The following is a 25,801-nucleotide window of genomic DNA, read 5'->3' on the forward strand; positions in this document are numbered from 1 at the left end:
AAAAATGTTTTGATTGAAAAAATATAATTAAATTAGGTATATTCTTTGCATTTTTTTTTAAGGTGTGTTCTTTGTAACAAATTCACTACTTTAACCTTTTTTTTTTTGTTGATTCATTTCATGGATTAGCAATTAATTAATAAATATTTTTATTTGAATTAAGGACAATTATATGTCTACATGAATAATACAATGTAAATAATGTAAATTATACACAATGTCTACAATATGACTAATATTTGTTACTTTGAGAAAAATGTACGATCTTTTTAACTACAATATACACTTTACATGAATATTACAATGTAAAAAAATAATTTTTCTGCTTCCCTCTTTTTTTTTTTTTTTATAAAAATTGTTGTTATAATGCTTTTAATAATCTATTTGTTGATTATAATTAACAGGAAGATACTTATGAAATCATGAGGCGTATTAAACAGCACATCACTAAAGAATGTCATTCATTTCAATATTATATGAGAAAAGTTAATCAACACCTTAAAAAAAATTTTGATTTAAGAAATATTTTTAGAAACTTTTTATGGAAAAAGAAAAAATAAACTTATTTTTATAACAGTTTTTTATATGAAAAATTTCAAGGCCATATAAAATGGCACAACTTGTGCTATAGGCAACCAGTTATAGTCTGATAAGTAAGATAGTTGTGATAAAATTTGTGGTGGTTTATGTGATACTAAAACCACTCTTTTTATATTTCACATGAAAATGATATTAAAATTTTTCTAAAACAGTTCTATAACGAACGCTTGTTAACAAGACCTATGTTATATTAGTCTTATACTTTTGAAATCAAATTAACCTAACCCTTTAATACAATGGTATGTTTGGATATCTCCACCAAAAAAGAAAAAAAAAAAGGAAACCCAACCCAAAACCCCATGTACTAATTCCAATTCCCCCACGTTTATAGAAAGCTACATGCGGATTATTAGTTGCCCAAGAAGGTTCCTAAATTTCGAAACTAATCTCATTTCTTCTTCTTCTTTTTTTCCTCTTTTGATAAAGTCGAAAGTTTTACTCTCAATTATTTCAGTCTACAATGTGACTCACTCAATAAAAAGTCTACAAAGTATGGTATTAAAAACTTTAGCCGAGTATAGAATATTCTGCATACGCTTATCTAGAGTTCCTGCCTTCCTGGTAAGTGGTAACCAGTAACCCCAAGTTGTGAATGAATAATAAAGAAATGTCACTTGGTTCAACAAGGTGCACACTTTTTCAAAAAGACAAGTATCACTTATAAAAGGGTAATATTGTAGTTTAGGGAGTAGTTGAGGGCAATTGTTTTTTTTTGCAGATATAGCTAAAAAAACTCTATATAAAAGCCTCAAAACAAGCAAGTAGATCATTACTGGAGGCTGACAGAACGGTTGAAGTTTGTGGTATTGATTAAGGAATCTCAAAGACAAAGCGAAAAAACCTGTGAGTGCTGAGAGTTCTGACAAAGGTATGTCATGTGTGTAATCACTATGTACTCATTGATTTTTACCATTGATATATTGTAGTAGTTTTGGTTTCATATGTGGGTTTTGAAGTTGTTTATGAGTTCATTAATTTTGAAGTGTTTTCTGTGGGTGGAGACTTTTTCTGGGTCATCTGTTGGGATTTTGTGGAGGTGGGTTATTGTTGTTTTTAACTTTGGATTGGTTATGAGCTATGGGGTTCAGTTTTTGTTGATGATTTTATGATTTGGGTATGTGGTTTTGTTTTTGAATTTGTAAAAGGTGGAAATTTTTTATTCTTTTTTTTATTTTATTTTGTTTTTTCTTGTTGTTGGTTTGAATTCCAATTTGGCGTCTGAACATGGAATTTGCATTTGTTTATTCTTTTGTTGAAATTTGATTAGTTAATTCCTTTATTGAAAATATTGAGATGGCTATTCAAGGATGTGTTTTATGTAGTAATATGGGATTTCAACATTGGAGGTTGTTATTGGCTTGAGATTTGGTTTGTTTCTCAACAAAAATTGAAACTTTTTGGCTCACAGCTGAGGTTGATCTAGTGATTGATTCATTTTGTTCAAGTTGAACAAAAACCTGTAGGTTTTTTTTACAAATTTAATTACTTATGAACTTGGTGTGATATAATAGGATTTACCACCCTCTTTGTCATCTGAGGTAAATTTTTCATTAGATACAGCTGTAGTTCTTCCTCTCTTACATAAAGTAATTTTTTTTTCTTAAAAAAAAAGTTTTCTTTTCTTAAGATGGATAGTTGACTTAGATTTAGATAGCTATAGTGTATATTAGATTCTTTCACAGTAAGGGCATAAGCCACCGACACATACACACAGGCAAAATATATAGTTAAGTGGTTTATGGAAATGGTTAAATTCTTTCTTAATACTTGTCTGATATTGGGGAAAATTGAGTAGGTATTAGAGTTTGGCTTAGATGCAGAAATTTTTTTATGGGACACCTCTCACCCTCTATCTGATGTATTTACTTTGTGACACTCCATGGGATAGGGGCCAATTAGTGTAGTTTGTGGCTTAGCTGCAGAAAATGTTCTCATTGATGCATTTCCCCTACATAAATAGCCAAGGATGAGATAACCTCATCAGCAAATCCTAAAACATAGGAACTAATCTTATCCTAAAACATAGGAATCAATTTGAATACAAGCAAATAACAATACAATACTAATCTCCTACTACTTTATTCCGATAAAGATCTATCACTAAGCCTAAATTTATATAAATTTCTAATTCAAATATCAACTTATCCAACCCCTCATCTCGGGTCATAACACCCTCTATTTGATGTATTTACTTTGTGACAGTCCATGGGATAGGTGATAATTAGACTTGTGTACAGAAATTGTCTTCAAAGTTCTTTGTAGAGATGTACCCGAAATCTAAACTTTCTAAATATTTTTCTCTTGTGTTGCCCATTACTTTTCCACCCATTATAGTGAAAGTCAATCATCTACTCTATCTAAGTCTGTCTCAATTGAAGTTTGTCGCATTTGATTCATCATATTCAACTGACCAACTCCTTGGTCAAACGTTTTAGTTACTCTTAGCATCTTCTTGGCAAATACATGACTACCCAGCCAAAAATTCAAAAGCAGGGAAAAAAAAGGTGATGGCTTTATTGTGTTAGTTGCTATTTTATTTTTATTAATGTTGGTAGAAAAAAGTTTCAACAACCTGCTATCAATGTCAATCCAATGGCCCTGATCATGAATGGGGGCTTAGACTTCTAGTCCTAAGGAGGACTTGACTAGGGAAACTATACATGATCATTAACTGGGCTTTAACTTTAGGTAGGGCCTGAACCACTATAGCCTGAGCAGCAAATAAGAGCTGAGAGCTCATAGTGCAAGGACATCTATGTATCATCTTAAATGGTTGTAAGGGCTTGAGATGTGGAACCACTCCTGATGAAGATCAAAGAAGAATTTGTTGAATAGTCTTCACTCTTCATAGAAAGTTGGGACAAGAATTATCTTTTAATTTCTGTGTCCTTTGAACTTAAAAGTATTGAGACTAGACTTGTGGAAAAATGTGCCCTTAATGAAGTCAGAAGCGTGCTACTTGAGGCTTGAGAGGCTAGTAATATTTTTATCCTTTAAAGTTGTGCCTGCTGGATCAACTTAAAGTTGAACTGTAATCTTGTAGTGTTTTTTCTTAAATCATTCATGTCTTTTTGGACTCTATGAGTCTATGGTTGTCTTTTTGATTTGCATTTGTATTGACTGAACTACATGTTTGTCTAGTATGGCTGCTGAGGTGACTAAACAGGATATTGGTTGTTTGGTGATGTTTTACCTATAGAAAGCTTCATGGACTTAAAAGATAGACGAGAGCTATGATTTGCATGCTTTATCCTACAAAAGCACCTGGATGTTGCATTTGAGTCAGTATTAGACAATACAGTAATTCAGAAAGGAGTTCCAAATACTATGGTTTACATCTGTTAGGTGGGAAAATGGAGATTTCATTGAACATGACCTTTTCTTCTCATTTTCTGGGTAGGATGATGTCGATGTTACTCCGTTTGGTTTACAGTCAAATGGAACTACTATCTTCCACCATCTTTATCTTGAACCTTTGCCAACTTGGCATTGTGCTATGGGTGTTATGCTCCCTAGTTGTTGGTTTGGGACTCCTTCACAGCTTGGGTTTTTTTGGTTGGTTGCTGGTGTCATCATTTTCTCTCTGGAATTATATCTACATTGCTATTCTTGTGATCCTTGCTTGCTCTTGCTTGATCCCTTTTCTTTGATCTTTTTTCTTCAAAATCAATGTTGCAATCATGTTTGATCCTTTTTTTATATTCTTTTTTTAGCAGATTATATTGGTTTCAAAATTCACTTCTTGACGATAGCAGAAATACTTGGTGATTGAGGCTGTTGCTGGCAAACAAATCATCCAGCTTTTTATGTAGTCTTCGCGGATACTTGACTGTTTATCAAGATTGACTGTCTAACTGTATGTTGTGATTCAATGAATGAGTGATTTGAAGTCCTGGGAACACTTTTAGCGTCACCGGCAACTCTCCATTTTGTTTCTTGGCTAAGTCAATAATTTCCTATTTTAGATGCAAACTTCCCAGGAACACCATAGTTCTTCCAGTTTACATGGGTTGTACCACCAGCCATTGCAAGAAATTGATCCCTATTGTGTGCAGCATTTCCAGATTATAGAAAACAATGTCTGCCCAGATACTGGCAGCCAAGGAACAACTGTTTCCTTCCAACCCTACCCGGAACAACCTCAATTTTTCACACTGGATTCGTCCCCAGCAACTGTTGGTTATATTGACTACAATTCCCCTTCTGCCACTAGTTTTTTGTCTAACAGAAGTCCCTTTTCCCCTCAAGTTTCTCAGTCATGCCTGTCAGATCAACATCATTCCCCTGACAATACATATGGATCGCCAGCAAGTGGCTCTTCTGTTGCTGATAATGGCAATGAATTCAAGCACAAGCTCAGGGAAATAGAAATTTCATTGCTGGGTTCTGAATCAGGTATTGTTGACAGTTGCCATTACTGTCCCAATAGTGGGATTCACAAAGCCACTTTTGTGTCAGGGTGTGATTGGAATCAATTGGTGCAAATGGATCCCTCACTAGACCTGAGAAAGGGGCTCATTTACTGTGCAGATGCTATAGCCCGTGATGAACTGACAACTGCAGTTGATTGGATGGAATTATTGGGAAAGCAAGTGTCAGTCTCTGGTGAGCCAATCCAACGTTTGGGTGCTTACATGTTGGAAGGGCTTAGAGCAAGGTTAGAGCGCTCGGGTAGTTCCATCTACAAAGCCCTAAAGTGTGTAGAACCAACAAGCTCTGTAGAACCAACAAGCTCAGAACTAAAGTCGTACATGACTATCCTTTATCAGATTTGCCCTTACTGGCAATTTGCTTACAAGTCTTCAAATGCTGTCATTGAGGAAGTTATGGCAAATGAACCCAGAATCCACATCATTGATTTTCAGATTGCACAGGGCACACAGTGGGAGCATCTCATCCATTCTCTTGCATGTCGGCCTGGTGGGCCCCCTCTTGTACGAATCACAGGTGTTGATGATTCCCAATCATTTCATGCTCGAGGTGGAGGGCTTGATATTGTAAAGCAGAGGCTGACAAAGTATGCTGAGTCGTGCAGAGTACCATTTGAGTTTCATAATGCTGCCATGTCTGGTTGTGAGGTTGTGCGAGAAAATCTTAACGTTCAACCTGGGGAAGCATTGGCTGTTAATTTTCCTTATGTTTTACACCACATGCCAGATGAGAGTGTGAGCACACAGAATCACAGGGACAGACTATTGAGGCTGGTTAAAAGTTTGTCACCCAAGGTTGTGACCATCGTTGAGCAAGAGTCCAACACCAACACTTCCCCATTTTTCACAAGGTTCCTGGAGACCCTGGACTATTATACAGCTATGTTTGAATCGATTGATGTGGCTCGCCCAAGAAATGACAAACAGCGTATCAGTGCTGAGCAGCACTGTGTAGCTCGTGACATAGTTAACATGATAGCTTGTGAGAATGCTGAGAGGGTTGAACGGCATGAACTTCTAGGAAAGTGGATTAGGAGACTTTCAATGGCAGGGTTTACTCGATACCCATTGAGTACCTCTGTGACTAACATTGTTAACAATCTATTGAAGCAGCAGTTTCATGAGAATTATAGACTTGAAAAGAGGGATGGGGCTCTTTACCTTAGCTGGCTGGAGAGAAACATGGCAACCTCTTCTGCTTGGAGGTGTTGATGATTGCTTAGCAAAAATTCTGTAAATCTTCTTTTTGTATTTTTTTCTACGACTTCTAGAGCATAAGAGATGGTGGTATTTGTAGTTTCATAGAATTGAGTTATATTAGAGCATGAAGCTGAATCTCTAAATTCACTGTACATGTCTACCTAAGAATGAAAGAGAATAGGACTGATTCATACTTGCACTTGATTATGATATACCTGTTGGGCTTGGAACTTCTCGGTTAAGGGCAACAATGCTTATCAGTATGTCTGACTTTAACAGTCTTATGTTTGGCTAGTATTTTCAAAGAGCAGATATTAATACTGAGTTAATTGGAGCTTAAATAAAGGGAGGGGTTACAGATGGGGAGGTCTAACTTATAAGACCATTGATATTTTATTTCAGTGTATATGTTTCTTTAGTTCCTCATTCTAGAGAGAGCATTTGCATTCCTTTGCTGAGTCTTTCTGGCTACAAGTAGAACAAATATGTTTTAACACTCCATGAGCATAATCAACATCACTGGTAAGCTGCGACTTACGTTTACTGAACATCACTGGTAAGCTGTGACTTGCGTTTACTGATGCTGGTAGACAGTAGACCCTTGTAGTTAAAGGTTCTAATGCCAGTACTTGTATAGTTTTAGCCTTTTAGGACGCAGGAGGCTAGGACGTTATTGAAACACATTCTCTTTCTTAAACTCAAAGCATCCCCAAGGAGGTTGCTAACTTGACTAAAATGTCAATTTAGCAACCAATTCCCCAGAATTGTTTCTACAGCAAAGAAGCTATGCTCAAAAAATTTGGCAGCTCACTGTAGCTTAAACTCAAAAACAAAAAAAAAAGAAATTTTTTTTAATGTGGGTTGTAAAAAAAAGTACTATAATATTTTAATGGGCTGATGGTTGTGGCTGTTGTTTATTATGCTGGATATATTATTTTATTATGTTGTTTATATTATTTTCATGTTTTGAATGTTAAAATAAAACCTTTGATGTTGGGTGTATTATAAAGTGAGGAATAGGACGAAGCAGTGTTTGCGAGCTCCATATGTAATGTCTGACGCGATTTAAAGGGCAGTTAAGGTGATTTGAGAAAAAGCCTGATGTGGGTTTGACAAAATCCAACAATAAACGATGCTCAAGGGTGTGGCTGGGCTGTGGGAGTAAATATGGTAGGTGTGGAGGTTGAAAGGCCGTACGATTTGGGGAGATGTTTGTGGTAAATTTAGGGTTTTGATTTTGGGGGATCTGCTCAACGATTATGAAGGAGATAATGGTCGTTGGGACAAGTTATGGTGGATTGGGTGGGTGTGTGAGATTAATGGAGGGTGTGTGAGTTATGGTGATGTGACATGGCTGTGCGAGAGGGACAGGAGAAAAGCTTACAGAGTTCCTTACCGCATAGACACGTGGGAGAGCCGTTGTTGAGAGGCCACACTGCACTAACGCGTGGGAGAGAAGAGACCATCTACTTATACACGTGGAAGAGCACAATGAATTTACGTCAAGTGGGCCTAGAGTATTGGACTCTCATGTGAAACACAAATTCAAACAACGCTTGAACACTAAACTCAAACAATAATAGTTAAGAATCACTTACCAAACACATATTTCAGCATTGAGCCCACTTGTTTGGATGTTTAAACAACAAACAACATTGCTGAAAATGGGATACCAAACAGGCCATAAATTTTTTAGATGATTTGCTGTAATTGCTTACAAGGTTACTACCTAATTGTGGTGTGCCTTTGTGTTAGAACCCCTTTCCCTCTTCCTTGTGTGTGTGTGTGTGTTTGTTTTTCAAAAAAAAAAGAATGGGTAATTGTCCCACATTGCTTAAGAGAGTGTGTTGTGTGTAGTATAACTTGCCCCACCCTCCCTTAAAAGTTACCATGGCTTTTGAGTGGAATTGTGATGTGCCTTTGTGTTAGAACCCCTTTCCCTCTCCCTTCTGTGTGTGTGTGTTTGTTTCTCAAAAAAGGTTACTACCTAATTGTATTTTTCTTTGTTTATGTGCTTAAAAGTACATCCTTAGTGGTTCTAAATCCCAGTTATAGCTAGATAGCCTAGTTTATCATATCGGATAGTGAGACCATTCTTGGTGAGGTGCTGCCAAATAAGTTATTCTTTTGCAAAATATACGATGATTTTCATACAACATTTGAGGACACACAAGACCGATTTTCCTAACCAAATAAATGAACATAGATATCACCCAACAGTTTCTATTCTCAGTTTTCTATCCTTTCCCTTTTCACACGAATCAAAAAGCCTAAGAACCTTGTGGCTATTGATCGAAGATACAATTTGGAGACAGTTTCAAAGAAATTGTGTGATACTGGTTTTCATTAATTTCATGTCAATCAATTGCACAATTAAAAACACTTCTATGTGATTCACTGAACTGGGAATTTGGCTATGACTTTGGTAGGTTCTGCCTTCATTCACGCTAGGCTTCTCACATGATCGACTGTGATGAATATAGCTGATTTCTATGCAATACCTGCGGCTTTCATAAAGAACCAGTTGTGCAAGCTTTCATCTGCAAACCAAGGGAAACATTCGTTGACATGTTAACTAGAAAAGTCACTTATCAATGCCTGATATAAGAAAGTCTCATTAGCTTTCTGCACAAAGAAATTAATATTATCATGTTACATTCTTCATGTTTTTGTGATGCAAAGAATCAGGACTATATAATCACCCATTTACTAAATCTTCCATAACTAAATCTCTATCAACTAGTAGCAAGTTTTCTTCACATGACACAGCATAAACACTCAAAACAGCCCAGCACCTCTAAACCACCCAAAATTAAGTGACCAAAGAACAAGGTGAGTCATAAAGGAATGTTTATGATTTCAACTTCTTTGCTTTCTATACTTCTAGTATATCCCCAAATAGGAAAATTAACACAACTTTTTTCCCCCCTTCCTTTCTAGCTTTTCCAATGTATAACACATTTTGTGGGTTCCAGTTAGTTTAACTAGTAAAATCTCTGATGATTGAATAAGGGATCTGAAGTTCAATCCCCGTCTACACCAAAAACTAATTGGTGTCTTGGTCTAATGATAAAGAGCTATGTTAGCGATTGGTTCTTATTAGATGAGAGGGATTCACTTACAATTTCATGTGCTTTTTAACCCAAAAAAAAATTAGAAACTAAATTAACAAGTCTATTATTCATCTTGCAGAAAGACTATAAATGTCCAGACTAATAAAAGTATATATATAATTTTATATACTTTTTTTTAGAAGAATATAATTTTATATACCTAGACTATCAAAACAATAACTTTTTTTTTTTAAAGAAAAAGCAATAACTTATATAGTTATAGACAATTCGAAAATTTTTTAAGATAGATCTATGTCTTTTAAGATATGATATCTATTTTATTTATATATTTTCAAAAAATTTAATCTCTACCATTCCTTCTTAAATTTAAATAAAAAGTTATTTATGAGATTTATTTTTTTATGTTTTCAAGGGAGCATGAATCCTCTTTCTCTCAACTATCGAATTAAAAGTAAAAAATATTTTCTTTTATTTATATTAAAAAAGCACTTTTATAGAGGACTCAAGGGGAAATTTAATTTAATTTTAAATAGCTGCGTTAATTTCGGGCTTGCCATAATCTTCTTATTGAATATTGACCAAAAACAGAAAAAGTCTTAAAAAATCCGAAACGTTTCGAGAGCTTCATTAGCATATATACAAATGAATCCCACAAAATAAGCTCAAAAAATTAGCTGTCAAAACCTCATTAGCCCAAATCGCTGACTAAACGGTTACAAAGGTCCGCTAAACACAAACTCAAAACACAAACACAAACACAGAAGTCGAAAAATGCACATTGCTCGGTCTCCGACAACAAAAGGCCACTCTCAGAGGTTTTTTTTTTTTTAATTATTTTTTTATTCAAATCCCAAGTTTTGTATCACACAATTCATTCATTTCAAACCGAATCCATTTTATTTATTTTGATCAATTGTTTAGAAGGAAAAAAAAAAAAAAGCAGTCATTTTCATTGTTATTGTTTTTGAATCTGATTGATGTGTTTATATGGTTTAGAGAGCGAATCAGAACATAGGTATTTATTTTTTTGGATAAAAAGAACATGGGTGTTTGTTGAGTCATAGGTTGGTTCTGTTGGTTTTGTCACGAATTGCTTGTTTTATTGTGTGTGGTGGTTTGGTTTTATATTGATTTGTATAACATATGACATTAACAAATAACAACTTTGTTCGTTAAGGGTGTTGTTGTTGTTGCTGGTTGTGTCTCTGTTTGATGTTTATCTAAGAATGTTCATGTTGAAATTTGTAGTTTTGCTTATAATATGGTTAAGGTCAATTGAGATGTTGTGTTTTGGGGTTGTAGATTTTTTTTTTTTTTTTTTTGATTATTGTATTTGTGTTATTGGGTTGTATTTTTTACCATGTTGGTTTTGGATTCATTGAATTTGTTGGGGTTCTGAGAAAATGAGGAAATACGGAAATTGTTTTTTTTTTTTGGGTAGTTTATAGAATAATGAGGTGAATGTGTGGCAAGTTTGTTGATGTTTTGAGTGTTGAGAGCAGATTTGAATGAGGATGGAAGAGGAATCGGGGAGGTTGGAGCTGCGGAGAATGCAAAGGGAGCAAGAAAGAGAAAGGCGGCGTATACGGGACAGGCAAAGAAGACAGTCTATGACTGTTGAGCAGAGAGAAAAACATCTTGCTAGGCGTCGTAGAAACTATCAATTAAGAAGGCTAAGAGCTGAAAATGTGAGGTTGGGTTCTCAAACCGGAGAAAGAAGTGTTGTGTCTAGAAGTGAAACCATCACAGTCAATGAACATCAAGCAGTAATTTCTGTTTCAGGACCTAGTGACCAGTGTAATACTGTTCCTCATGTTCAAATCAATCAAGGCCAAGAAAAACTAATTGTGGAATGCACAAAGTCTGAGGGTGAGTATTTCATATATTATGAGCTCTTGATTAGTCCTTAGAAAGATACATAAGGAGAGCTTTTGCATGAAAATGATTATGTATTTACAGTGAATTTGCTGCTTCTATAGGTTTGGAAGCTCTAGCCCACAAATCCGCTCATTTCCAAAGAACGTTACGTCTAAGTCACGTAAGACATCTTGCTCGGACATTGAATCATTCTGTGGGTGAGCTTACAGGCAATTGCCAAGTCGTTGCAGCAGTTGTAAACAAGGGGGATGTTACTAGCAACCGTAAGTTGTTTAAGTTCACATTTGATAAATCTAAAGTGTTTAAATTTTGTGTACTGACAATTTATTGTTAAGTACTGTTTTAGCAGTTTTCCAAGCGTAATGTGATATTGTTGCTATGTTACTGTGATTAATGTGGTCGCAAAAGAACTTAATTTAAATGTAGTTCCATTTCCATATGATAGGTTCTCCAGTTGGAGATTCTGATTCTGGTAGATCACTGCAAAGTTTACGCTTAAATCGTGTTAAGCATCTTGCTCGCACAGTAAACAATTCAGCAAATTCTGTTATGAAAGAGGCTACTGGTCAAAGTGACCAAAGTGGTGCAGAAGGTATAGAATAACTTATGTAAGTTATTTATCAGTTGCACAACTGTATTACACTCTCCTTTATTTTTTCAGCAAAACTTTTGTCTTCTATATTAATCTGTTTCTAAGCATGGTCAATTTTATCCAGTTCAACTGAAACTGCCATGGGGAGGAGACACAGCTGGTAATTAATGATGGCCTGAAACTTGTATGAACTGTTCATTTAAAGGTATGAAGACACATGAACTTGCTGGGATGCTAATGGCTGTTTGATATACTTAAACCATTGCATGGAGGATTTCAATAAGTTTTTGGTATCACATTTCAGGATGAACATCTGTCTTGGCTATTGAAGAGAGGGGACCTTTTACTTGGCCACATGCAAAAAATGAAGTTTGCTTAGCTCTTCTGAAGAGTTTCTGGATTGAAGATATGTAAGTTAATAAACTATTGTCAGTTTTTTTTTTTTTGGGCTGTCATGTCTGCTGATTACCGTCCATGTAAATTGCTTTTAATACAATGAAATCATCTTATCCCTACTATTTGGTGCAGTTGTAGAATATGGAATATTTTTTTTGTATATTACCTGACATTGTCTGCTGTCCTTTCATTCAATTTGGTTTAGACTTTTTTACAATTTCGTTGCATTAAATAGATTGTTTACTAATTCTAATGGAAGATAAAAATTTCTTTTGTAAGCCTTTTCTACTCTTTGAATGATCTTAAAAATGGATTCAACTAGCATACATTTTGAAACTTAAAACACATAATTAGTTCCCCTAATGAAAGAAAGGAACGGTCAAGGGTCCAGGGTAATGTTTGATCAGGTTCATGGAAACCTGTGAAGACATGGATAAATGGTCATATTGTTTAAAACTTTAAATTGAAGGCATTTGGAAGCACAGGCAAAGAGAAGAATGTAGGTTGAATTGATGGAAGGGAAATGACATTATATGAATTGTCAGAAATATGTAGCCTTCAAATTAGCATAACAGTGACATGGTCCTTGTCTGGCAACTTTTGAGTCATGGAGAGTTACGGCAATCTTTTCCCCTCCTAAGTTCCCCTACCCTCCCCCTTCCCTGCTGCCCACCCTCCCTGCTCTTGGGGTGGGGGCAAAAAGTATGATATTAACTGGTTAAATCAGAAATACTGCATAGCATCATCATTCATACCATGCATCCAGTGATACTTGGTGAATGGTTTTTTCAATGACTACTAGTTGTTTACCTATTTAATAGTTAGTCTTTTCTTATATAGTAGATAATGTCACTTGTCGATTTTGAATTGGATTGTGGCAAGTTATTCCAAAACCCTTTATATATGAGTAATTGGCTCAGATATCATATTAATTATACATGAGATCTCAGAAATTTACTTGCACTCATATTTAGCTTGAAGGTGCATGCCAGGCTCACATTTCACACATGGATGATGCATATTAGCCCATAGCTTTTCTGGATTTTTTTTTTGGTTCAACAGTTACACTTATCATCATGTATCAGCAACTCTTGCTCTAGGCTGATTGATTGTTCATCTTTTTGGTTATTTCGTAGTGTTGTGCAGGATGGAGAAAACGAAAAGGAATTGCTTTACGGGCCAGGGCATAGATAAATTGTTGGACAGGGCTGCATGATGTTAGAATAACATGACCATAGAAATAATCAGAGACTGAAGCTTGATTCTTCCACCTCAGCTGGGTGAATTGTATTGATGCCTTTTTGCAAATCCTAGGAACTTTGGGTTCATTGACTGCACTTATCTATTTATACGCAAATATTTAATTTGATTTTTTGGGATGATTCTTGCTGCTTGTTATTTTGCTGTTGAGTATTTCAATGGCATACTCAAGTTTATTACATCTTTCTGTGTGTTATTTTTCTACATTTTACACAGAATTCAAACAATTATGGACCATGTCAGTATATATAAGCAATATATTGTTGAAGAGAGATGATCTCCCTATTGTTAATAAATACTGAATATCTTAGCAAACAACAGCCAAACCCAGTAAGCTGAATCAACTAACCTTTCCATTTTTTCAGTATACTTTATTAATTTGCTGACCGTTTCGCTTATGAACGGTTTGGGATGGGTTTAAAACCACCTGTTTGAATCGTCCTTCCAACTACTAGGCGAATTAGTGACACTGTTATTGTTGGGATCTTTATTCATCTCAAGTAATTCTAAGTCTTTTGAATAAATGAATGAACAAAGGGAAAATTTTAGCTTTAAACTGGTTTAGATCAATTTTTCTTTTAAGGGAAAAACTCTTTTACACACGGTGTGTTTTCAATTTTATAATTGAAAAAATCAGGTTAAAGGAAGTCAATTTCGTATTGCACTGGTTATGCTAACTACCAGTACTTCTCTAAAATGTATGAAAAAAATATCAGGTTGTATTGTAACAAGAATATTTCAAATATTTATTCTCCAAAGTTTATATCAGATATTTCAACCAATATTGATGTTTTGGCCAATAAACGAGAATATTTCAGATATTTTGTCCAATATTGACGTTTCGGCCGGTATAATAAAAAAATGTTAAAATTTTTAATTTTTAATTTATTTTTAAAAAAATGTTATTTAAGGTAATAAATTGGTTAATTTATTTAGGCTAAATTTTAGGTTTATAAAATATGTGGATTTTAAATTTTGAGAAGTGTTATGTTCATAACATTTTTTTACAACACCTTCGTAACAAATTTAGGTAGTAAGTTGTTACTGACTCTAATTTGAATCCACCACTAAAATTAATTTTTTGCCCACTAGTAATAGCTAGTAACAACTCACCACTTAGGATTTATTGTGAAAATGTTGGGCCAATTGTGAACATAATATTTCTCTTAATTTTTTTTTTTTGTTGATAAATATAAAATTAATAAATTCATACTTAACTAAATAAATAGAGGCAATCCCAAAACAGTACACCTGTATCAAATAGGTAACGAAATATTTCGTTTACCTGGCCAAATCGAAACTATATTTCATGGCGAAATCGAAATTGCGTTTGATGCGAAATTGACTACATTGGTTTAACTATATAATAAGATATGAAAATTTGACTATATAAAACACACAAATGGATGTGGCAATTAACATAATAAATAAATAAAATCTCTAAATTACTATACATATATACATATTAGTTTGTAAAAGTTATTTAAAAACTTAAATAATAATATTTGTAGGGACACAAAATCTTTAACGGCCCAACAACGATGTTGGGCTCGCACACGGAAAGCCCCTCACAATAATATTTGTAGAGAGTGGGATTAAAAGGCCAACGTTGGATCACAGGGGGACATTTCGGGCCGGACTTTAGGTGAACTAACATGAGATAAAGCTTTGGGCTGGATATTCAGGCCCTTTAATCTTGTGTCTAGGAGGATTTGGCTCCTCGGATCATGTCCGAGGAGCGATGGTGTTGTCCTCGGTTACCCGTCGGCGGGTTTTTAGGTGGTGTCCGGCGTATATTCTCCAGGCCTTCTCTTTCATCAAGTCTTTTTCAGAAGCTAGATGAGAGAGCCCCCCCCACTTTGGTCATATAACATTCTCTTTTATACTAGTCTACGTTTGTTGTCCTTCGTCCACGTGTAGGGTCGATCTTTCTAGGACAGCTATCTGTCTCATCAGTCTAATCCCAAAGATTGCTGGAGATGATCCATAATGCCTAAGATCCCGGCCCTGTTAGGGGGAGTGCCATGTCAGGGAAGGGCATTAAAGACAACTTCCCCAGGATATTTTCTGATCTTTCTAGCTTACTCGTATTCCATTACTATCCCTGAGGTTTTGGATCTGCCGAGGACGAAACCGTCCTTGGCTATGTCTTCGGGCTATTTTTATGTTTCCTAGTTTCGAGCTTGGGCCCTGGCCTCCTTCAGTTTAAGACCGGTGGGCTTCCCATAAGCGTGTGGGCCGGACCCATAAATTATTGGACCCCACATTAGCCCCTCAAAATCCTGCTGTCCAACATCATGGTAGGACAGGTGGATTTTGATGATGTCAAGCCCTTATTGCCGTTCACTTTCTTCGGATCTTGATCAACACTGGTGACTCTTCCCCTCCACAAGGAACGCACCGGTCTACGAGCCGTTTTTCCTGGATTTGCGCACGCTGCCGTTATGCTACGTGGTTATCTGCAGCGTGTCTTTAATGTCTTCCCATTTACGAGGCCTCCCAGATGCAACGGTTACTGATGGTGTGGGAGAACGAAACGGCGCGTTATACTCTGGATTTCCCTGGGGATCTGAATATGTCACATACCCTCTTCTTCGTTCCCTATATAAAGAGAGAAGACAGAGGGTGACTCTCTCATATCTGAATCCCTCACGTTCTTCTCAGAATCCACTTCCTCCATCCGACTCCTCCCTACTCAATAATACTTCTCTCATAGTAATCCACCATGAACAAATCCTTCCTTTCCCAGAAATGCCATGTCCTGACAAAACTTGAGATGGCTCGGTCAGGGCAAGGATGGCGGAGGCTTAAGATTTGCCTCCCCATTCTTTTAGCCAAAATCCGAAGCAGGGACTCGTCACACCCCATTTCTGGTGTGACCGAGTCGAAAACCTCCCTTGTCATCTCCATCCGCTCTCTTATGAGCATACCTAATATGGCTCCCCTTCTCCCTCTTTTGCTCCTTTTACTTTCTTTTCATTGCTTCCCTCTTCTTCTCCTCCTTCCCGCTCATGTCCTCCATCTTCTTTTTCCCTTGGATTCTTCAGTGACAAGAGCTTGCTGAAGTGCTTCCATGTCTTCTAATTCTTCTTCCTTCTCCTTCATTATTTTTGTATAAGGATCTTCTCCTGATATGAGCAGTACTGAGGCATAGATTTCAGAAAGACTTTGAAGGCGAATTCAGAAGACACCTGATGGTTTACTTGTGTTACGGATGTTGTTACTGTTTTAGCAGTTCATTTTTTGTATAGGCTCGTTTAAGCCCTTCCTTGTACATTGTAACAATTTTTCATATTAATAAAAGTTATTGTTACTCTATTTCGTATGTCTTGTTTATATATTTTAACAAATGTGAAAGCGCTGCTCGGCATAATAGTATAGCATTTCAATCGATAATAAATAAGGCCAAAGTAATCGTTGATAAAAAGATGCCACGATGACTTTAACAAAATTATTATTCAACATAGCAATCCGACCAGTGAGGAATGAGACTTATCTTAAAATTAGCCGTGATGGGTATTAAATGCTTCAATAAGATGTAAGAAGTAGCTATCCGAGGACGTGTTACCCACCGGATGAATGGCCTCTTTAGGTTGACGATCATTAGGTTGTTCTGCCATTTTCATGATACGCGAGACTTAACCCTTTCCAGTATTTAAGCCGAGAAATTTCTTCATTCAGGCAGTTGATTTCCCAAGCAGCCTGAGTCTGAGGACTTTGCAAAACCTGGGTTTTGTTCAAGACTTATGCGTTTTATCTTATGTACTTGACTTTTTCCCTTTAGGCTTGAGTCCGAGACTTGGGTCTTTATCGATACTAGGTTTTCCCTTTTAGCTTGGGTCCGAGGACCATGCAAGACTTAGGTTCTATCCGGGACCAATGTCTGCATTAGTACTTGGTTTTCCCTTTTAGCTTGAGTCCGAGGACGATGCAAGCCTTAGGTTCTGTCCGAGACCAATGTCCGTATCAGTACTTGGTTTTCCCTTTTAGCTTGAGTCCGAGGACGATGCAAGCCTTAGGTTCTGCCCGAGACCAATGTCCGCATTAGTACTTGGTTTTCCCTTTTAGCCTGGGTCCGAGGATCATGCAAGCCTTAGGTTCTGTCCAAGACCAACGTCTGCATCAGTACTTGGTTTTCCCTTTTAGCTTGAGTCCGAGGACCATGCAAGCCTTAGGTTCTGTCCAAGACCAATGTCTGCATTAGTACTTGGTTTTCCCTTTTAGCTTGAGTCCGAGGACCATGCAAGCCTTAGGTTCTGTCCAAGACCAATGTCTGCATTAGTACTTGGTTTTCCCTTTTAGCTTGAGTCCGAGGACCATGCAAGCCTTAGGTTCCATCCAAGACCAATGTCTGCATTAGTACTTGGTTTTCCCTTTCATTAGGCATTTCCCGAGGTGCCGAACAGGGTGTCCCTGGGCCTTTATGCAAAACGGGCCTGGGTCGCGAATTCAATGAACCCGCGGATTAAGAGATATTTCTGCAACCTCTGGCCATGCAGTACTTCTCTGACGCCCCAAAGATCGAGGCGCGCCTTTACGAGGCTCCTTCAGTCTTTTGGCTGCAGTTGACGTTGGAAGTTGAGCCAAGACCACTTTGTCTGTAGCGCTCCTTGGGACGCCGCCTAAGTTGACTGTCACTATCTTGTCTTTTCAAATAAATAGGAGGGAGGGAGGGTTGCTTTATATATACACCCAGCCTTTTAGTTTTCTCCCACATCAAGCTTCCCATACCCGGAGCTCTCCTTTCTTGGCATAACTTGTCGAAAGCGAGGGTTGGGAAGAAAGAACTTCCTCCGCCGCAGAGGCGCCGTGTCTTCATGAGGCTTATAACAGTAAGGTATGGGCACAGGAAGCACAAGTTCAGGAGGGTACTCCATCTCCACCGAGGGGGAAAGGAATCTTCCTCTCTTTTAGTCAAAATCCGAAGCAGGTTCTGTCCATGCCAGAGTTTTGGTGCGGCAGAAGAAGGGTTTTCCTCCATCAGCGCCTCTGCTTTGCGGCAGGCGTATATTTAGAGAAAGCCCCACCACCTCCAACTCCCTGCACCTTTTCTTCAACGGTGTCAGGTTCAAGTTGGGTCTCTTGAGCTGCCTGAGTTATGGGCAGGTAAGGGTGCGGGGGAAGAATAAGGTCTCGGAGCTGTAGCCAACCTTTCCTCCGACATACCTCCTCGGCTTTCTCCAGCTTTCTTGTATTTTTCTTTTTCTTGATTATGTAGTAAGCTTTGACGTAGGCTGATTCCAGCTTTTCGTTTGTACACTGTACTATTTCTTCATCGCAATAAAAATGGAAATTGATTTACATGTTTTAAGCGTTGGTCTAATGGGCAACACAACTTTGTGAACGAATGTGCTCTATGTATGTGTTGCTTTGAAAATATTTGTGATAAAGCTACTTTGAAGCATAATCTAACCAACTCTCGTCTGTCAGCACTATCATGCATTATATCGATAACTTGTAATAAATCAAACCTAAGAAACTAACCGGAATATCAGTTGGGTACTCTGTGATAAGTGCGTGAATATCGTCCAAGGCTGATGATTTATAAATATTCCATGCGAGCAATCGACTGGGAGTTAGGGGACTCCGATGGCGCTTTTGCGTACTTGGTTTCCCCATAGGCTTGAGTCCGAGGACCATGCAATGCCTTGGTTCTGTCCAAAACTTGTATGCTTCTTTTTAAGTAGTTGGTTTCCCCAGAGGCTTGGGTCCGAGGACCATGCAAGGCCTTGGTTCTGTCCAAAACTTGTATGCTTCTTTTTAAGTAGTTGGTTTCCCCAGAGGCTTGGGTCCGAGGACCATGCAAGGCCTTGGTTCTGTCCATTACTTGTAGGATTTCTTTTTTGTACTTGGTTTCCCCATAGGCTTGGGTCCGAGGACCATGCAAGGCCTTGGTTCTGTCCATTACTTGTAAGATCTCTTTTTTGTACTTGGTTTCCCCATAGGCTTGGGTCCGAGGACCATGCAAGGCCTTGGTTCTGTCCATTACTTGTAAGATTTCTTTTTTGTACTTGGTTTCCCCATAGGCTTGGGTCCGAGGACCATGCAAGGCCTTGGTTCTGTCCATTACTTGTAAGATCTCTTTTTTGTACTTGGTTTCCCCATAGGCTTGGGTCCGAGGACCATGCAAGGCCTTGGTTCTGTCCATTACTTGTAAGATCTCTTTTTTGTACTTGGTTTCCCCATAGGCTTGGGTCCGAGGACCATGCAAGGCCTTGGTTCAGTCCATTACTTATAAGATTTCTTTTTTGTACTTGGTTTCCCCATAGGCTTGGGTCCGAGGACCATGCAAGGCCTTGGTTCTGTCCATTACTTGTAAGATCTCTTTTTGGTACTTGGTTTCCCCATAGGCTTGGGTCCGAGGACCATGCAAGGCCTTGGTTCTGTCCATTACTTGTAAGATCTCTTTTTTGGTACTTGGTTTCCCCATAGGCTTGGGTCCGAGGACCATGCAAGGCCTTGGTTCTGTCCATTACTTATAAGATTTCTTTTTTGTACTTGGTTTCCCCATAGGCTTGGGTCCGAGGACCATGCAAGGCCTTGGTTCTGTCCATTACTTGTAAGATCTCTTTTTTGTACTTGGTTTCCCCATAGGCTTGGGTCCGAGGACCATGCAAGGCCTTGGTTATGTCCATTACTTATAAGATCTCTTTTTTGTACTTGGTTTCCCCATAGGCTTGGGTCCGAGGACCATGCAAGGCCTTGGTTCTGTCCATTACTTGTAAGATCTCTTTTTTGTACTTGGTTTCCCCATAGGCTTGGGTCCGAGGACCATGCAAGACCTTGGTTCTGTCCATTACTTGTAAGATCTCTTTTTTGTACTTGGTTTCCCCATAGGCTTGGGTCCGAGGACCATGCAAGGCCTTGGTTCTGTCCATTACTTGTTGGAGATCAACCTCTAGACCATGGCGGGGGAGGGATTTGGCCTGAAGCCGGAAGCCCCTAGAGCTGTCCGCGCTGTTGACACTGCAGGGCGTAGCCCCTAGCAAAAATTCAGGTCGGAGCAACGACGGCATGTCGCCGGAGATGGAGGGAATCCCACGAACCTCAGCTGACTAGAGAGTTGACTCAAACACCTCCTACGCCAACGCGCAAGCCTTTCCCACAGACGGCGCCAATTGTAGGGACACAAAATCTTTAACGGCCCAACAACGATGTTGGGCTCGCACACGGAAAGCCCCTCACAATAATATTTGTAGAGAGTGGGATTAAAAGGCCAGCGTTGGATCACAGGGGGACATTTCGGGCCGGACTTTAGGTGAACTAACATGAGATAAAGTTTTGGGCTGGATATTCAGGCCCTTTAATCTTGTGTCTAGGAGGATTTGGCTCCTCGGATCATGTCCGAGGAGCGATGGTGTTGTCCTCGGTTACCCGTCGGCGGGTTTTTAGGTGGTGTCCGGCGTATATTCTCCAGGCCTTCTCTTTCATCAAGTCTTTTTCAGAAGCTAGATGAGAGAGCCCCCCCCACTTTGGTCGTATAACATTCTCTTTTATACTAGTCTACGTTTGTTGTCCTTCGTCCACGTGTAGGGTCGATCTTTCTAGGACAGCTATCTGTCCCATCAGTCTAATCCCAAAGATTGCTGGAGATGATCCATAATGCCTAAGATCCCGGCCCTGTTAGGGGGAGTGCTATGTCAGGGAAGGGCATTAAAGACAACTTCCCCAGGATATTTTCTGATCTTTCTAGCTTACTCGTATTCCATTACTATCCCTGAGGTTTTGGATCTGCCGAGGACGAAACCGTCCTCGACTATGTCTTCAGGCTATTTTTATGTTTCCTAGTTTCGAGTTTGGGCCCTGGCCTCCTTCAGTTTAAGACCGATGGACTTCCCATAAGCGTGTGGGCCGGACCCATAAATTATTGGACCCCACAATATTTTACATTACCAAAAGAAAGAAGATTGATATTAAAAGACTACTACTAAAAAAAATACAGAAATAAAATAAATACTATTTAATTCATATTTAAATATTATTATTTGATTTATTTATATTTTTAAATTGAGGTTTAGGCGGTGTGTGATACTAAGTAATCGTAGTTGGACTCTAATGCTAGTTGTGTACATCTATTCATATATACACATTAGTTTGTAAAAGTTATTTAAAAACTTAAATAATAATATTTTACATTACCAAAAGAAAGAAGATTGATATTAAAACTACTAAAAAAAATATAATACAGAAATAAAATAAATACTATTTGATTTATATTTAAATTTTATTATTTGAATTTTTTTTTTTTTTAAATTGAGGTTTAGGCGGTGTGTGATACTAAGTAATCGTAGTTGGACTCTAATGCTTGGAGTTGTATACATCTATTTAAACTAGGAAGTCGAAAAAACCTAGTTATATAAATAATAATACCAATCAAAAAAAAAATAATAATAATAATATTTTATTGAACCCGGATTGCTATAAATACTTATATGAAAGTACGTACCCCCGACTCAAATTGTTTTCGAGAGCCACCGACTCAAATTGTTCCATGGAATCTCGTATCAATTTTAATGAAACACCAGCACCACCACCAGCACCAACGCCCAACACCACCACCACCAACTCAGGGGATAGTGTTACTTCCAACGTTGAAAGCTTTGCTTTTAATTTTGCAAACCTTCGAATTGCTACTTCTTCTTCTAGTCCTGCCTTGAATCAAACCCAACAGATTCTTCATACTAATGGAACAGCGCCACCAACGCTCAACACCAACTCAGGGGATAGTGTTAGTTCCAAACTTAGAAGCCTTCCTTTTAATTATGCAAACCTTCGAATTGCTACTTCTTCTTCTACCTCTAGTCCTGCGTTGAATCAAACCCAACAGATTCATCATACTAATGCAAATTATGAAACTGGGCTCCAACATATTCCTCTTTCTCCCTTTGCGTTGTATCCACAAAGACAAAGTATATGGTCATCGCCGGACAATTGGCTCGGAGGTATTGATATGCGTCTTTACTTGTGTTTATATATGTATGCATGTGTTTATTTGTATCAATTTGGGTATATATATTTTGGCGGCTCCAGGGTTTTCTTTAAAAAACTTAAATTATTATACAAAATTTCATAAAAAAACTCATATATTGACAAAGAAAAAACTCACACACAAATACATTAAGTAATCGTTACATAATAATCTCATCCTCAATAAAAGTTATGTAATGATGCGGGGTACATCTTTTTCAAATTATATTATTAAATTATTAATGAGAATTAATGCAAGCTACATCTCTTTAAAATTATATTATTAAATTATTAAGGGGATAGTAGCCTAATATATTGTTAAGGAGGTAAAAGTTTAATTTTGTTGGGCCTAAAATAATTTAGGATGGTCACAAATTTTATTTTAAGGTTAAAAAAATAATAAATTTCTTAAAATTTACATAGAATTTTTATTTATTTAAACACATATATCCTTTAGATTTTTTAGGGTACTCTACTAATAGATTTCTTTAAATCCTAATCACTTTTTTATAATTTAAGAGTCTAGATTTTACCATAGTAGCATTCTACTAACAATACTATTAAAATAATATATAAAATAATGTTGCAAATAAAATAATTAAGATTATTGTTAATGGAATGCTAATATGGCAAAATCTAAACCATTAAATTATAAAAAAATAGTTAAGATTTAAAGAAATTTATTTGGTAGAGTATCCTAAGAAATCTAGAAGATTTGAATCCGTATATGTTTGGAGTTTTTGAAGAGAGTAGAATTTACATTTTAATTTTTTTTTGAATTAATATTTGGTTATTTTTGTAGGAAATTATTTGTGTAATGGATATTACCCTAACCATCAAGAAAACTCTCTGTCAAGTGCAAATCCTGGTTTTGAGGGCGCATCCACAAGTAATTGGGCCAACCAAAATGACCTTGGTAGATATCATGCAGCTAGTGTGTTACAAGGAAGGGGAGATAGTGTAATGAATGCAAATTTGAACTTGCTCGGTGGTGGAAGGAGTCAAAATTCTTCGTTTGATTATCCACGTGAAGTAATTGAAAGTAATAGAACCAATGCAGACTGTGGTTACTGCCAAAACTTCGGGGCTCCTGGTTGTTTGAGGAATCAACAAAGCTTTGGTGGTGTTGGATACCAAGGTGGTGGCATGTTGCACTCATTACAAGGTAATGATATTGTTACTTTGGCGAACATCCAAGAAGGTTCACAGTTTTTACAGGAAATCTTGGTTTCAAGTAACCAAGAAATTATAAATAATTTATTTGATGGGGTTATTGATTCTTTATCAAAGTTGATGATTTCCAAACATGGATACTATTTCTTTGGTAAGCTTGTTGAGTCGGTCAATGACCATCAGTTGCAGCAAATTGTAGTGAACATAATAACTCTGCAACCTCCTGGTGAATCGCTTACTAGATTATCATCAAATTTACACGGGTAATATACCTTTTAACACTCACTTTTTTTTTTTTTTTTCATTATAAACTATTTATGTTTTATGCTTCTAATTTTACTAGATTGATTAGATTGATGATTGAATTTTCATGCGCAGATCAAAATCACTTCAAAAGCTTATCAAAGTGCTTGTTGAAAAACCACTCTTGATTTCTGAGGTGATATCAGCTCTATCTGGGGAATTCTTAAAATTGATGAAATATCGAACAGGATCTTTGGTTATTATAAAATGTTTGGAGGTTGCTAATGCTCAAAGTGAGGTAATTCCATAATTCCATTAGTATATGTTGAATTAATTCTTTAGACTTCTTCCATTCCTTGTTCATTACATAGTGATAAATTCGTAACATAACACCTTTTTTTTTAAATCAATATAACACCTCTTTTAGTAGTTCTAGAGATCCAAAAACATGAAATCATATACATTGATTAACTATATTTTTCCATGATTCTATTTGAAGTACAGGATAATTTGTTGTCCTTAATACTTTACCATTGTCAATATTCTTTTGAGGTTTATTTAGTTTGGACTTTGGAGTTATATGTTTAGAATAGTTAGTAATGAAGCCATAATTTAGAATATTTTCTATCGTTATTTGGCAACGATTAATTTGAATTATCTTTTCTGGTTCAGTTACTGTACGACGCAGCCATAAACAACTTGTGCGAGCTAGCCAAAGATGAAGAAGGATGCATATCCTTAAACAAGTTCATCACAAGTAGCAGAGGGTCAGGCAGAGAACAACTCCTACATGCAATGGCAGAAAGCTCATTATACCTCTCTCAAGATCCCTCAGGGTACCAATTTCTTTTAACATCTTATTTTGTGCATGGTTTAACTTAATTTTTTTTTCCCCAAGTGTGCTTTAATTTTTTTAATTTTTTATTTTTTTCATATGCAATTGTTTAATTAATGGGTTGTTTCTTTTGTTTCTTTAGGAACTATGTTTTGCAACATGTCCTAGGTCTCGATGATCCTCAAGTCACTAACAAAATATGCTTACGTCTGAAAGGTCACTTTGCACACCTCTCTTCACAGAAAGGTGGCAGTTATGTGGTAGAAAAATGCTTGAACTCTGTCGGGATGAATTATGTGATTGAGGACTTTCTAAGTTACAACAGGCTCTGTCAACTTGCTAGGGATCAATATGGTAACTATGTGATCCAAGCAGCATTGAAAGCCACTAAGGTAAACATTTTGAACTACATAGCTATGGACATTTCAGATTTTATGCACACTAGGAATATATTCCTATTCTTCACTGCTGATGAATAGCATTGATTTTGCTATCTTCAAGGGCAAGTGATCTTTTATAGGTAAAAATTAAAGTATATTTTGGTTATTGGTTATCATAAAGACTGAAAACATTTGCACGTATTTCAAATGCAATTTTTATTAACCTTTAGCATGCCATGAGTAAACATAAGCTTCCTGATTATTGGTATTTAATTGCTAATTTACCTTCTAAATTTCCAATTGTTCCATTTTTGTCTTCCAGCGTGTAAACAGCCTATATCATGAACGACTTCTAATGATCCTGCAAGGAAATATGGCTACTCTCCAGTCTGGATATGGAAGAAATGTGTACAGTTTGATTGTCAAAGGGGTTCCACTTGATTGAACATGATCATAACTCAGAATGAACCAACCTTCAGTGTGAAGAAAAAATGTTATTTGTGTCCTTGTTAATGCTTTGTTAGTTTGTTTGTTTAGCATGTATGGGTACAGCCTGTGTACTCTTTTGTAGTTACCTAGAGAGACATACGTTAACAAAACCCTTCAGGTTTATAAAATTTGAAAATCTCACTTTCCGTAGGTTAATTGAAAGTGGGTATATTGTAGGTTCTTTTTTTGTCTCTCATGAAATTTAGCTTGTTTTTAGGTCTGCATGATTTATGTAAACTCTAATGTTGTTATGGCTTTTTTGTTAGGGGTTTTTATTTTATATA

At 36.9% G+C, this 25,801-nt stretch overlaps 3 protein-coding genes across 5 annotated transcripts; all 3 read left to right on the plus strand.

Moving 5' to 3' along the window:
• Nucleotides 1-1,294: 1,294 nt before the first annotated feature.
• LOC126726928 (scarecrow-like protein 13) lies at nucleotides 1,295-6,425 on the plus strand. 2 transcript variants are annotated; one of them, XM_050432342.1, is made up of 2 exons: nucleotides 1,295-1,468; nucleotides 4,317-6,425. In XM_050432342.1, exon 2 carries the CDS (start codon nucleotides 4,566-4,568, stop codon nucleotides 6,240-6,242), a length of 1,677 nt encoding a protein of 558 aa, XP_050288299.1. In that variant the 5' UTR covers nucleotides 1,295-1,468; nucleotides 4,317-4,565; the 3' UTR covers nucleotides 6,243-6,425. The 2 variants fall into 2 exon arrangements, with proteins under 2 accessions (XP_050288299.1, XP_050288301.1); XM_050432344.1 differs by having other exon boundaries at nucleotides 1,336-1,468; nucleotides 4,314-6,425.
• A 3,494-nt stretch (nucleotides 6,426-9,919) lies between these two features.
• LOC126726929 (uncharacterized) lies at nucleotides 9,920-13,702 on the plus strand. 2 transcript variants are annotated; one of them, XM_050432346.1, is made up of 7 exons: nucleotides 9,920-10,119; nucleotides 10,807-11,173; nucleotides 11,284-11,445; nucleotides 11,628-11,790; nucleotides 11,899-11,979; nucleotides 12,079-12,184; nucleotides 13,307-13,702. In XM_050432346.1, the coding sequence occupies exons 2-4, from the start codon at nucleotides 10,813-10,815 to the stop codon at nucleotides 11,783-11,785; spliced, it is 681 nt and encodes a 226-aa protein (XP_050288303.1). In that variant the 5' UTR covers nucleotides 9,920-10,119; nucleotides 10,807-10,812; the 3' UTR covers nucleotides 11,786-11,790; nucleotides 11,899-11,979; nucleotides 12,079-12,184; nucleotides 13,307-13,702. The 2 variants fall into 2 exon arrangements, with proteins under 2 accessions (XP_050288303.1, XP_050288302.1); XM_050432345.1 differs by having other exon boundaries at nucleotides 9,921-10,119; nucleotides 11,628-11,774.
• Nucleotides 13,703-21,921: 8,219 nt separating this feature from the next.
• On the plus strand, nucleotides 21,922-25,127 carry LOC126728654 (pumilio homolog 12-like). Its single transcript, XM_050434448.1, has 5 exons — nucleotides 21,922-22,372; nucleotides 23,200-23,833; nucleotides 23,949-24,111; nucleotides 24,486-24,649; nucleotides 24,791-25,127. Exons 1-5 carry the CDS (start codon nucleotides 21,922-21,924, stop codon nucleotides 25,125-25,127), a joined length of 1,749 nt encoding a protein of 582 aa, XP_050290405.1.
• Nucleotides 25,128-25,801: the final 674 nt, after the last annotated feature.

The sequence above is a fragment of the Quercus robur genome, chromosome 5, assembly GCF_932294415.1.
Source record: "Quercus robur chromosome 5, dhQueRobu3.1, whole genome shotgun sequence".
Lineage (NCBI taxonomy): Eukaryota > Viridiplantae > Streptophyta > Magnoliopsida > Fagales > Fagaceae > Quercus > Quercus robur.

Coding starts and splice junctions, on each gene's coding strand:
- LOC126726928 (XM_050432342.1), top strand. CDS start 4,566: ATGCAAACTTCCCAGGAACACCATAGTTCTTCCAGTTTACATGGGTTG.
- LOC126726929 (XM_050432345.1), top strand. CDS start 10,813: ATGAGGATGGAAGAGGAATCGGGGAGGTTGGAGCTGCGGAGAATGCAA. Junction 11,446..11,627: donor GGGGGATGTTACTAGCAACC/GTAAGTTGTTTA, acceptor TCCATATGATAG/GTTCTCCAGTTGGAGATTCT. Junction 11,775..11,898: donor TGACCAAAGTGGTGCAGAAG/GTATAGAATAAC, acceptor AATTTTATCCAG/TTCAACTGAAACTGCCATGG.
- LOC126728654 (XM_050434448.1), top strand. CDS start 21,922: ATGGAATCTCGTATCAATTTTAATGAAACACCAGCACCACCACCAGCA. Junction 24,112..24,485: donor TTGCTAATGCTCAAAGTGAG/GTAATTCCATAA, acceptor TTTCTGGTTCAG/TTACTGTACGACGCAGCCAT. Junction 24,650..24,790: donor CTCTCTCAAGATCCCTCAGG/GTACCAATTTCT, acceptor TTGTTTCTTTAG/GAACTATGTTTTGCAACATG.